This window comes from Oryza sativa, chromosome 2 (assembly GCF_034140825.1).
Source record: "Oryza sativa Japonica Group chromosome 2, ASM3414082v1".
NCBI classification, from domain to species: domain Eukaryota; kingdom Viridiplantae; phylum Streptophyta; class Magnoliopsida; order Poales; family Poaceae; genus Oryza; species Oryza sativa.
In genome coordinates this window covers 32,065,892-32,078,020 of record NC_089036.1, presented here as the reverse complement: position 1 = coordinate 32,078,020, position 12,129 = coordinate 32,065,892, and the positions used below count along the sequence as shown (strand labels likewise).

The 12,129-nt window shown below is 46.8% G+C and overlaps 2 protein-coding genes and 1 long non-coding RNA gene across 3 annotated transcripts; all 3 read right to left on the bottom strand.

The window, feature by feature from the left end:
- Positions 1–2,238: 2,238 nt before the first annotated feature.
- Positions 2,239–3,897, bottom strand: LOC136355365 (uncharacterized). Its single transcript, XR_010739579.1, has 2 exons — positions 3,778–3,897; positions 2,239–3,093 (listed from the first exon to the last, which is right to left on the bottom strand). It is a non-coding gene; the product is annotated as an uncharacterized lncRNA (long non-coding RNA).
- A 1,219-nt stretch (positions 3,898–5,116) lies between these two features.
- LOC4330745 (FCS-Like Zinc finger 3) lies at positions 5,117–6,889 on the bottom strand. Its single transcript, XM_015768607.3, has 2 exons — positions 6,495–6,889; positions 5,117–5,609 (listed from the first exon to the last, which is right to left on the bottom strand). The coding sequence occupies exons 1-2, from the start codon at positions 6,764–6,766 to the stop codon at positions 5,438–5,440; spliced, it is 444 nt and encodes a 147-aa protein (XP_015624093.1). The 5' UTR covers positions 6,767–6,889; the 3' UTR covers positions 5,117–5,437.
- Positions 6,890–10,582: 3,693 nt separating this feature from the next.
- On the bottom strand, positions 10,583–12,026 carry LOC107279923 (heavy metal-associated isoprenylated plant protein 20). Its single transcript, XM_015768302.3, has 2 exons — positions 11,657–12,026; positions 10,583–11,294 (listed from the first exon to the last, which is right to left on the bottom strand). The coding sequence occupies exons 1-2, from the start codon at positions 11,847–11,849 to the stop codon at positions 10,993–10,995; spliced, it is 495 nt and encodes a 164-aa protein (XP_015623788.2). The 5' UTR covers positions 11,850–12,026; the 3' UTR covers positions 10,583–10,992.
- Positions 12,027–12,129: the final 103 nt, after the last annotated feature.

Sequence of the window (12,129 nt, the reverse complement as noted above, 5' to 3'; positions counted from 1 at the left end):
TATGTGAGAAAAATATAATGTTGTTAGCTGCACAATATGCGTGGACCACACTACCAATTATACATATCAAAAGATAATTATTATGGCTAAGTTCAAGCTTGATCGAGCTAGACTAAACTTCGTTAATAGCTTAAAGGTCGAATATACTCGGTTTGAGCTTAAGCAGAGGAGCTCGAGCGAGCTCAGTTTGTTGACACTTGACAGCCCTAACGGCAGGCGCGACACGCGGCATGGTCGGATGGAGGAATTACTGCACGTGCAACAGATGGTCAGTTGGTCACCACCGAACCGAGGCAGAGGCAGGGCATGCGGCGAGACCAACTTTAATTTGCTACGAGTAGACAGCACGTACAACACATGGCGGCATGATGGTGCCGTGAGCCCGTGACTAGACACTTGTACATCCATCGTCTGTGCCCCTTTTGTTTATCGCCGGGGCTAATCTTTGCACATCACTTTGCATACATGCGTTTCTCCGGCCGTTCCGGATAGAGAAGTTAAGAAAACGCCATGGCTCTGGTGCGGTATCATAGTCAGAAAAGTTCAGGATGTAGCATACTCCTATATGATAATAGTTCAGTTTTTTGTTGCTTCCCACAAATTAATAATAATTTGGACCGAGAAGAGTCTTCACATATACTGCTCCACTACTCTATAAGCAGGTACAGTCATTTCCCTATTATGCATTTATACTATTTCAAAAATTAGAAACCGATATGCTCATATATATGCATCCTGTTTATTAATAGGACATAGAACTGTCTCCTGGCTATTATAATTGATACTGACTGAAAAAATACATATACCAATTGGAGCGAGACCTTTACTCTAGCTCCTCTAGCATACTTTTCATTATGCCTCCTGAGCATGAAGAAAGGGCAAAAGAACCAATGGAATGTAGACACAAATGGTTCACAGTTGTGCTAATTATCTATACTACACTACTTTTCCACTTGGAATTGGTTACTCCATAAAATCAAACTGTGTGTGAAACAATACTCTGCACCAACGGTGACCTTTTTCAGAGAAAAGAAACAAGAAATATGCCGATTAATTGACAGTACTCCTGTGAACTGTGAAGTGTTAAGTGCCGCCCATAATTCGTGTCGTCAGCAATGGCCCCCACAAGCCTCATTTCTCCTCACTTTTGGGTGTGTTACAGCGACACATCATAATACAAAATGCAACCACTTGCCCGCCAAAGTACATGGGATCTCTCTCTTTGTGAGCAGCTAATGGGGAATCTGCATCCATTTCTTAACTGAATTTTATATCTATCGGCTAGATTGCTAATGTTCTCTTTCAGACTCCAGGTACAATCAATATATTTTAATCAGAAGACGGTCTGATGTGAAAAATATATACTAGTAATCAATTGCTGTAACTTGTAAGATTACCAGGGAGTCGCCGTCCACCAAACTGCAAACCAAAGCAACCGTGATTACATGTAAATATACAATAGCATGAGTACAACAAAAACCATAACATGATGTAGGAGTACTAGTTAGTAGATTAATTGGTGCAGATTTATCGAATTGCGGCTGTCGTGTTACTGCCGCAACAAGTGCATGTAGTAGTACAGTACCCCTCCGTTCCAAAATGAGTGCAGTTCTACACTTGTGTTTATGTTCAACGTTTAACCGTTCGTTTTATTTGAAAAACTTTTATGATTAGTATTTTTATTGTTATTAGATGATAAAACATGAATTGTACGTTATGTGTCTAATTCTTTTTATTTTTTCATAAACTTTTTAAATAAGACGGACGGTAAAACGTTAGACACGGATATCCACGGCTAGATGAATTTTCTATACTTACGTGCTTTTAATACTCTCTCTGAGAAGCAATGGATAGATGTAGAAGAGGTGATTAAAGGTGGTGTTTGGGAAGGAGGGAGTAAACTTTAGTCTCTCTCACAAAAGTACAAGTCCTTTCCATAGTGACTAAAATTTTTGTGAGATAGGCTAAAGTGTTTAGGGTGTGTTTGGTTCACGGTCAAGGTTGGATGGGATACAGCGGTCTATATTTTGTTGGATATGGCGATCCAGTTTTTTGTTTGGTAGAATGAATATGGCGATCCAGTTTTTTGTTTGGTAGAATGAATATGGCGATCCAGTTTTTTGTTTGGTTGTAGGGATGAAGGTGGATTTGGTGATCCAATTTTTTGTTTGGTTGGAGGGAGTAGGTTGGATTTGTAGGTGTGGTCACCTCTCACTTGAGATGGTGAATATACCTCCATCAAGTTAATGCATAATGCATTTTATAAATTCTGTAGCAATTTTACACCACTACCTCTCCATATTATAAATACACATATAAAAAAGAAAAAAAAGAAAAAAAAAGCAATAGATCTAGAGCTCACCGCCACTCCTCCCGCCGGCGGCCGCCTACTCCCGCCAGCCGCCGCCTTCCGCCTCCTCCCGCCGGCTGTAGGCGCCGCCGCCTCCTCCCGCCGACGCCGCGCTCACCGTCGTCGTCGTCGGGTCCGCATTGTCGTTGTCACCGGCAGGCGTCGCCGGCGACCGCCTCCTCCCGCCGGCCGTAGGCGCTGCCACCTCCTCCCGCCGAAGCCACCCGCACCGTCGTCGTCGTCGTCGGGCCCGGGCGACCGCCTCCCTCGCTCGCTCGCCTGGGGTGACACGACTCGCTCGCCTAGCTCACCCGGGCGCTCGGGCGGCCGGATCCCCCCATCCAGCATCTGGGAGGAATATTCCTCCCTGGGCTGCCCCATCCCACCCCTGCCGAGCAACCAAACACCCACAGAAAATGGGCCGCCATATCCTATCCACCCATATCCCTCCATCCAAACACACCCTTAGTCCCTCTTTTCCAAACACCACCTAAAGAATGTGATGTTTCCTCGTCCACCGCAGGAGATGGTGAAGTAGGCAGCGCGGCATGTGACTGTGGGGAGACAGGCGGCTTGCGCAGGAGGCCAGCTGTCACGAAAGCCATGGAGTACCAAACTGTACGCTCCAATGCCATAACACAAAGCGATGTACTTTCTGCATACTTCTGATTTGACACAGACAATTCGTCCCGTAACCGAGAAGATCGAACATCATACTCCTCGTAGTACCTCCTGGTAGTACCCTGTTTCATAAGCCATTTTTTTTACTCCATTTTGTGAAGATTTATAGGTCGTGTTATAGTTTCTTTCAAACTTCTAAAATTCTATCGCATTAATATTTGGACATATGTATGAAGCATTAAATATGGACGAAAAAAACCAATTGCGCATTTTGCATGTAAATTGGGAGACGAATCTTTTGAACCTAATTACGCCATAATTTGACAATATGATGCTACAGTAAACATTTACTAATGATGGATTAATTAGGCTTAATAAATTCGTTTCGCAGTTTACAGGCAAAATCTGTAATTTGTTTTGTTATCAGTTTATATTTATTACTTCAAATGTGTGTCCGTATACTTAAAAAAAATTGGCACAAGAACTAAACACGGTCATAGGGATAAGTCCCATTTTGTTTTGTTTTGTAGGGATATGGTGTGTGTAGGGATATGGTGTGCTTGTATTCATAGGGATAAGTATGCTCGCGTTGTGGGTGTGTGTGTTTATATTGTGTTTTTAGAAAAGTAGCATAAAAGATGATAGTAGACATTAAATAAACTAGTATAAATTGGTGATATGTGAGGAATAAAATAGCACATAAGTGGATAGGTAAAAAATAAAATACTATCACGGGATAAATTTGAAGAATAAATTCCTTATATTATAAAACAGAGAGAGTAGAATAATAGGGATCCACTGCGTACCATTCGGAGGACGCGCCACTCAACGTATACAACAAGGAGCTGTAAAGCGTCAGAATGTCAGGCGGAAGAAGCTGTGAACCGTGTGCTTTGTCAGGCAGAAGAAGCTGCAAGTGTATACTACTCCATTGATGTGAATGAGCCTTTTTATAGGCCTGCTTCGCGTCGCAATAAACTGCTACTCCTGCTCGTTCGTCGGATTCCCAAGACATGGTGTCGCGCCCATCTTCGTCTGCTGCTGCTGATGGATGGATAGGGATATGGATATACTGTATCGAGCGGTGTCACGCCATGCCATGTCAACCGGTCAGCAGTATAGCTTTAGGCTAGCGTTGGTGTTGTCATGGCGCACGTATGTAGGTGTACGTGGCCGCCGAATCGCGCTTGGAAAACGATGCCCGCGCGGCGCGGCGTACGTGACGACGGCCGCTGCAGCCACCACCAGCGAAGCGCCGCCCATCCAGCGGCGCGGCACGTCGCGGCGTGCGGCATCGGTGTACGTTCGTTTCGTCGTCGGTTACGGTGCCACGGCCTTGACGGCGAGATCAAAATCGGTGGCGCCGCCGTACCGACCAACCTCCTCTCCCCTCTTCGATCTTCTCTTCTTCCACGGAAAAAAAAACAGCGCAGAGTACCGTACAGTTCTCGTTTGCAGACGAACAGTGTTTCGGTTGGACTCTTTCAATCTCCTCTACTATAACACTTGGACTCCAATTTCGGGCTCTAGTACACACAGGTGTCAAAACTGTACGCATCGAATGATGCACATTTTGCCCGGCGAAAATGCTCGGTCGCCGGACGGTCAAAGCGAGCGAGCGCTGCCGCTGCCTGCACGCATATGGAGTGTGCAGCCGTGCAGCGGTGGCGCTGTCTATGTAGTTGTAGGTAGGCCGGGCTGCCGATTGATTGCATCAATGCCGATCGGATCACGGGTGTCTCACCTGGATCTGGACCACACCGTCTAGAATTTGCAGGATAACAACATGCACTTGTCTTGTTTGCTCCAGCACTAGCTAGACCACTTCTCTGTCTTTCTTTTCTCCCAGCCTGAGGCAACAGTAGCTAGTACACACACTATATACTACGCTTAATTCGCTTGAGGGCGAGACTTGTTCTCCTACTCCTACCCAGTAGCTTTGTCAAATTCCGCAGCTGAAACTGGCAGGCAGCCGCCTCGGCACTCACAATCTAGATATAGCTACTGCATGATCCATAACTTGCCCTACCTGCTGCTTGTATATCTTATCACCGGAGCGAGAGGCGCCTAGGACGACTTATCATCATCATCTTGGCAAGAACCCAGTGTGCAAAATTAAGAGCAGAAAGGGTGATCACCACAAAAGAGAGAGAAGATTTGTGCAATCTGCTGTTGCAATCACCCCAAGTTCAGGTGATGGTGTTCTCCTTTACACATGAAAGGAAACCATGATTCATCATCATCATCAGTTACGACCGCCCGGCACATTCATCTGAGCGAGCTAATAGCTAAGCTGTATTTACAAAAGCCTGTAACATGACATGTACCACATGGCACACGCCCTGCACAGTCTAAGCTAGGCTGAAGCGAATGGATTTGATGGTGTTTGTTGTTCCTATCTGCAGGGACGAGCCAAGACCTCCGGAGACACTCCCTCGCCCCCCTCCTCCTGCAGCCGGCGGCCGGCTAAGCGGCGGCGACGGTCTCACTGCCGCTGGCGCCGGACTGGTCGGAGCCGCTGGCGCCGGAGACAGCCGGGGTGTCCTTGATGGAAGTGAGGGAGCAATTGCGCTCCTTGCGCTCGTAGTACTCGATCACACACTCCCTGCACTCCTTGCTGCAGAATGCCACCTCCCCTCTGCAAGAGAAACGGAATCAAATTAGCATCATGTGTCACAACCATTGCTAACCATGAAAAAAATAAAGAAAAAAAATGGATGTCGTTCTTCTTCTATTCCACTCTCAAGGAGCTTTCTTTTCTTTAATCTTCAGTTGATGGAGAAGACTGACAACTGACAACTAAAGAAATGCAAGCTGATGATACCAAGTGGTACCAAGTGACCAGGATTATATGATAATCAACGAACAGGTCATTTGATTGGTCACTTATCTTTGTTTAATACGTTGCATAGGTGACTACAGTATTGTAGGCTTGCCTCATAATCTAAAATGCATCCAAGTATTCGCAACAACTAACAAGTACCCGTAGTAGTAAACCAAACAGATATAATATAGACGTACAGTAAATCATACGCCGAAAGAAGAGATTCGCATCAAATATTCCCCTAAACTATGGGAGAGAATTAGATCCATACTATGAACTCGGACCGTATTGAGTGCTTATAATTGCACCAGATCAGCATTACTTCTCTAATAAATGAAAGATTACATAATAGTTACTGCAAATCAACACACGAGGTAACATGACATATATACCACCAAAATCAATGGAAGACGACAGATCGAAAATACTTCCCTTCACAAACCAGGAGAACCCAAGACATGATAAAAAGATTCGATCTAGGTGCAACCTTGACGTGGAAAACGAACTAGCGGAGCAAAATTCACTTCGCAAAAGCGGAACTGGAGATCGCTTGGATTTCAATCAAGAAAAACACTCGGTAGAAGATAGACTAAAAGAGAGTCGATCCATGGAACGAACGAGAGTTTTACCGGGCAACCCAACGCTAAAACGAATAAAACAAACAAAAAAAAACAACAAAAAAAGCGATGATCCGCGTACCTGTAGATGTAGGTGTCCTTGCCAGGGCCGAGGTCGCGGCCGCACAGGGCGCAGTTCTTCAAGAACGCCGCCGTCTCGACTCCGCCGTGGTCGGCGGCGGCGGCGGTGGCGGGGCCTCCTCCAGCGAGCAGGGAGGCGGGCGGCGCCCGTGGTGGCCCTTCCACCACATGGCGCCGCCCCTGCTTCGCCGCCGCCGGCACCGACGCCATGCTGGTCGTCCGGTGCATGGTCCCCTGGCTCCTCTGCCGCTTCCCCAGCATCTTCCCAGACATGGGCTCCCGCTTACCTCACTCCCCGCCCGGCGATCTCGGATTCGATGGCTTTCTTGTCCCGAGATGTGGAGAGAGAGAAGGAGACTGGATGGTGGGGAGGGGGGGTTTTGGGGGAGGACGGGAGGAGCGGAGGGGGGGAGGGGCATAAAAAGAGGCCGAGGGGAATGTGGCTGCGCGATCTGGGCCGTCCGCTCCCCTCTTCTGGAATCTCTTCGACGGCTCAGATGTGATGCGGCCGAGGCTGCAGCTGATGACTTGCAACGGACGGACGATTAAAAAGGCGCTTTTGCTAGGCTTACCCGGCCCCTCTTGCGCCCGCCCTTAAACAAGACAAAAAAACGCTTACGCGATTTCTGTGTGTCCGTTTTGAGCTACGTGTATGGTGAAATAGAAGACATGGAGAATTCGGCTGGAATTCCGCGGGTCTATTTTTTGATACATGTATGCCGAAAGAGAATACACGAAAAATTCAACCGGACGACAGTATTAGAGGTACCAAAAGATGGCGCCATCGCCATTCGTGTGACTACTTTTAATCTCATCAATGTATTTCGCGAACACGCAAGAGAATTACACGTAACTATCTTAGTTAATCTTATCAATGTACTATGTGTATTTAAAGTTACATAATTCATTACAACGATTTGTGGCATGCGAGCATGCAGCTGTATAAATACTTCCTCCATTTCATATTATAAGAATTTCTAACATTGTCCATAAATATTTCCTCCGTTTTATATTATAAGACTTTCTAACATTGTCCACATTCATATAGATATTAATAAATCTAGATATATATGTGTATAAATTCATTAACACCTATATGAACGTGAGCAATGCCAGAAAGTTTTATAATATAAAACGAATGGAGTAGTTAATATATGTGTGCCTTTCTAGCCGAATAAACTCACGACACGAGTTTATCTATGTTGATCCGGGAATAAGAGTATTTTAGCTAATATTGTTTGGATTCGCATTACATGTTTTTAATTTGTGTTCTAAATAAAAACCATTTAGATTCGTAATATTAGAATATGCCTAATCCCTATCTAGATTTATAAGACTATGATATGTCTAATCCTATAATAAACTACTATAACCTCTCATAATATAAAAAAATATACCATTTTTAGTAAAAATCAAGGAAGTAGTGAAAGAATATGTGATGGTGTGTACGAACGGTGATAGGTGAAAGAATAGAATAGTAGAAAAGTTAGTAGATAATGAAATAAACTAGTATAAAAGTAAATGGTGGGGGACTAAAGTAGTATAAATGTTGGTAGGTGGAGAATAAAATATTGTCTCGTAATTCTAAAATATTTTATATTTTAGAACAAATTTAAAAGACGAAATACCTTATATTATGAGATGAAGGGGAGTATAATTTTAAGATGGAGGACTTCGAAGAAACTACTCCTATGTATTAAGGTTATCAACCTACCTTAGCTTGCAGCCCTGTAAAATAATCCGTGCATTTTGTTGTGCCAAGCACAACTATTTTTTTTTAAAAAAGAAGGCTGATAATGCATAAATTATCGGGAAATTACTCATCGAACACATTACACATGTAACGTAAGTAATGTGGAATGATTTTTTTTAAGGAAAATGTAATGAACTTGACCTTAATTATAAATCCCAAATACATGGAATCCCTTATAAGTTGAAACAACCTAGAAAAAGATAAGTCCAAACTTATTTCATGCGCTCTTGTTTGGAATCACTTCCATGATATGCTCTACCATTTACAACGAGACATACATATCCACATTTGCCTACGCGCTTGTATTCAATCATCTAGTAATTAAGATGCCACATTCATATCAGGTGTTGGTTGGAGACAGCACCAAAATATCACTCGCGTGTGACAAAATATGTGACTGCAACAGAAGCTCCCCTCATCACATGCATGCGTGCACTTTTGTGGGTTTCTGTTCGAGCTCGACAAATTAAACCCCCGCCTCGGACGACAGCCACCACCATATCCTCAGAAAAAAAAAAAAAACCGGCCCGTCCGACGTACTCCCCCGCCGCGGGGCCACGGGTCACCAGCAACGCGAGGCAGATCACGAGGAAGCACACGTATAGGTGAGTAAGTACAGTGTATCAGCGCGCCCACCAACCTTGGCAGTACTGTGGCACGGCGAATCTCCGAAACTAACGAGACGGCCGCGCGCGCGGTTGGGGAGGGGAGGGAAAAAAACCCTCGTGGGCCTCGACCGCGATCGATGGCGCATTGGCGCCAGTATCTATCGCGCGTTTCGCGATCGATCGAGCGCAACCGCGCAACCGGTGGGATGGGAGACAGATCGCGTCGTCGCGAGGAGTCGTCGTTGGCATATGCGACCGAGCTGATCGGACGAGGTGGTGGCCGCGGGCAGCGGCAGGAAACATGCCAAACCCGTACGTCGCGCTCACCGTCGCTCTCGCGGCCCGCGCGCGCAGGCAGGCAGGCACACACACCTCGTATTATGGCGGCAGCCAGCGCGTACGTGGCTCGCGTGCGGGGGCAGCGGCAATGCGGCCACTGATCACGACCGCGCACCGTGACGTACGTACGTCTCGCTCGCTCGGTGGCGCGTCGCGCGCGATGCGCTGCACCTGCACGCTGACTGACACATGGGTTGGGTGTGGGGGATTGGGGACCTTGGGTGCTAGCGTGCATGAAAGACGTTACTTCCGCGTTGGTGTCCCGGACGGACCTGTATACATGACTAAGCAGCCATACACACGCAGTAGCTACATAAATTGGTCTTTGCTGCCCGGTTCTGTTCCACTTTTTGGTTCATCTAACGCAGAAACAGACAAACAGTAGTAATGCTGTGTGAATTTAAAGTGGGTGATGTCTTAGTTTCCACTATCAACAAGTACTCCTACACTTTTTTACCGGGGAAGAAAAAGAACACAGGACGATCCATCGCGCCCAGCTCGGTGCCGTCTAAACTGTACCAACAGGCTTCGGACTGTTCTTTCTTTTTTTAGATAATGAAAATATATTACATCTACGGCCTTTGTCCATGGGCACATAACCAACAAATCTCACAAGTAAAAATGAAAGGAGTTAAAAAAACGTGATAAGACAAACCCCCACTTCCGCTAATAAAAAGATCATCTGAAATAATGTTTTCAAAAATCACATAGATTATTCTTGATATTATGGACTCGCATACTCTAGTTATGGTAGCCAACATGTTAGTACTAGCATTTAGTTTCGCAATTGAACTTCTGAAGCGAAGCGGCTACAAGCATGAGCAATTGAGCATCCCATCGGGCAAGTTCAGAAAACGAGACCGCACGAATAGCAGTGGTCCGGCGAGAGTTCAGCTGTTGCCAACCCACCTCGCCCAAAAGCCATTGCTACGAACGACCTTGCAAGACCGCAAAAAGATGCAGACGTCTGCACGCACCAGGAACACAGCAATCTAGAAGAACAGATATGAGCTCAAAAAAGGAGGGGCTTTGCACTGGTGCAAAAGCCGGTTTCACCTCAGCATCTGCGACCCCCTTTTTTTTAGTTTCTCCCCGTGTATCTGATGGTGTCATCGTGCACTCAACTCCATTACTCTTGGACTGCTTTGCCTGAGAACATAATAATAATTTGGCAGAGTAGAGAGAGGAAAGTTGAACTGCATGACGTACTAAAGTTTTCAGATATCTTAATGATCATCGATCGACCTGCTTTTGGAGGCAGTTTTGAACGAAAAGTGAGGGCGAGAGATGCTGACCTCTCCTACCTTTTCTAAGCTCTCAATTTCTCATGTCCCATTACATTGTAATATCAGATAAAACTTCAAAAGATTTACCAGTGAGCGATGCAAAGAACAAAATATCGTTGGCTCGATGTCAACCAGCTTGGTAGATACTGCTTAAATATCCGGCCAAGCTTTCTAACCTGAATGACGCTCTAGATTTTCTGAAATCCCCACTGTGATGTGTCACACAATGTTTCAAGCTATGTCTCAGGCTGAGATTAAAATTCAGAGGAAGTTTTCATCTAAACTTTGGCCCATTCTGTAGCACCATACAAGTAGTAATTAAAACCTCTTAAAGTTTGGCCCATATCGCTAGCTTACTGCCGCACACACTACTGGAAGCTAATCTAGACCTCAAATAAGCACAGCCTGGTGATCTCCTACTACTATCTAATAAAGAGTAGTAACAAACTAGAGTGAAGTGAACCCAACTGTATGATGGAGCACAATGCTGACGGACAGTAGGTGGTGTAGGCGTCACATGAGCGAGCAGGCGTTGGGGTTGTCATCGCTGAACAAGTTGGCGATGTGCTCGGCGCCCATGGCGGCGTCCATGTTCCTCGGGTGGCAAGCGGGTGCCCACCTGTCGTGCGGTGGTCCGAGGCCGCAGTGGACCACGGCGGCGGCGGCGGCGGCGGCGCTGCCGTAGGTAGGGTACTGGGGCCATAGTTCGGCCTTCTTCCCCGTGGACTGGACCCTGCGCAGGACCTCGTGTGGGTCCACGCTGCCAGTGACGGTCACCTTCTGCTGCCTCCTGCTCACCTCCACATGCTGCACCCCTGCAGCTTCACAAATGACCTTGTAAATGCAATGCCCTCTCCATAATCAAGAACTAGGATTGTTGTGTTATTATGCATTTGCAACGGATTCGTGTTTGGGGGCCAAGAATTGCTGAAAAGAAAGGTGCAACGCAACCTGCTCGTCTGACAGTATTGATGATGCATTTGTTCGCAGAAAGTGTGCTGGGAAAAGCTTAAGCAGACATGACAACGATGGTCATTACGCAGGAGGAGCCGAGGGACATGGAAAAGCAAGGCCCTGGGCACAATGCTAGCGAGCAGAGAAAACAATGGGGGGCATAGTATGCGTAGGGCCAGCAGGTAGACGACCAACCGGACGGACGGATGGACGGAGGACTAACCTCTCATGCCGGCGAGGGCTCTCCTGACCTGACGCTCGCAGCGCTCGCAGTCCATCCTGACCCTGAGCTCCACTGTGATCTGTAGCTGCTGCTGCTGCTGCCGCCGCCGCTGCATCCTCTTCCCCTTGTCCCTCTGCCCACCACTGACCGCGCTCAACAACATGCTAAGCAGCCGCTTTATGCTTCCCCCCATGGAGAGAGCAGAGAGCTAATAACACACCAAATCAAAGAGACCGATGAGGGGCTCGATGGTGAAGGAGGCAATGGCAATGGCAATGGCGAATGCGCGGTGCGAAGGGACAGGAGAGGGGTGTGGTGGTGTGGAGAGAGGCACGGAGAGGAAGGGGGAGGTGTGTACAGTGGATGTGGCACGGTGGTTCTGTGCCGGGGTGGTGTGTTGCAGTAGGCCAAAACCAGGGCCGCAAGAAACCGCCTGCTGCAAGGCTGCACGCTGCACTGCAGCTCTCGCAAAA

Excerpts from the sequence above, each read along its gene's own strand:
- LOC107279923 (XM_015768302.3), bottom strand. The coding sequence starts at position 11,849 with ATGGGGGGAAGCATAAAGCGGCTGCTTAGCATGTTGTTGAGCGCGGTC. Across the intron at positions 11,295-11,656 it reads AGCCCTCGCCGGCATGAGAG|GGGTGCAGCATGTGGAGGTG; the intron begins GTTAGTCCTCCG and ends GTGAAGCTGCAG.
- LOC4330745 (XM_015768607.3), bottom strand. The coding sequence starts at position 6,766 with ATGTCTGGGAAGATGCTGGGGAAGCGGCAGAGGAGCCAGGGGACCATG. Across the intron at positions 5,610-6,494 it reads AAGGACACCTACATCTACAG|AGGGGAGGTGGCATTCTGCA; the intron begins GTACGCGGATCA and ends TTTCTCTTGCAG.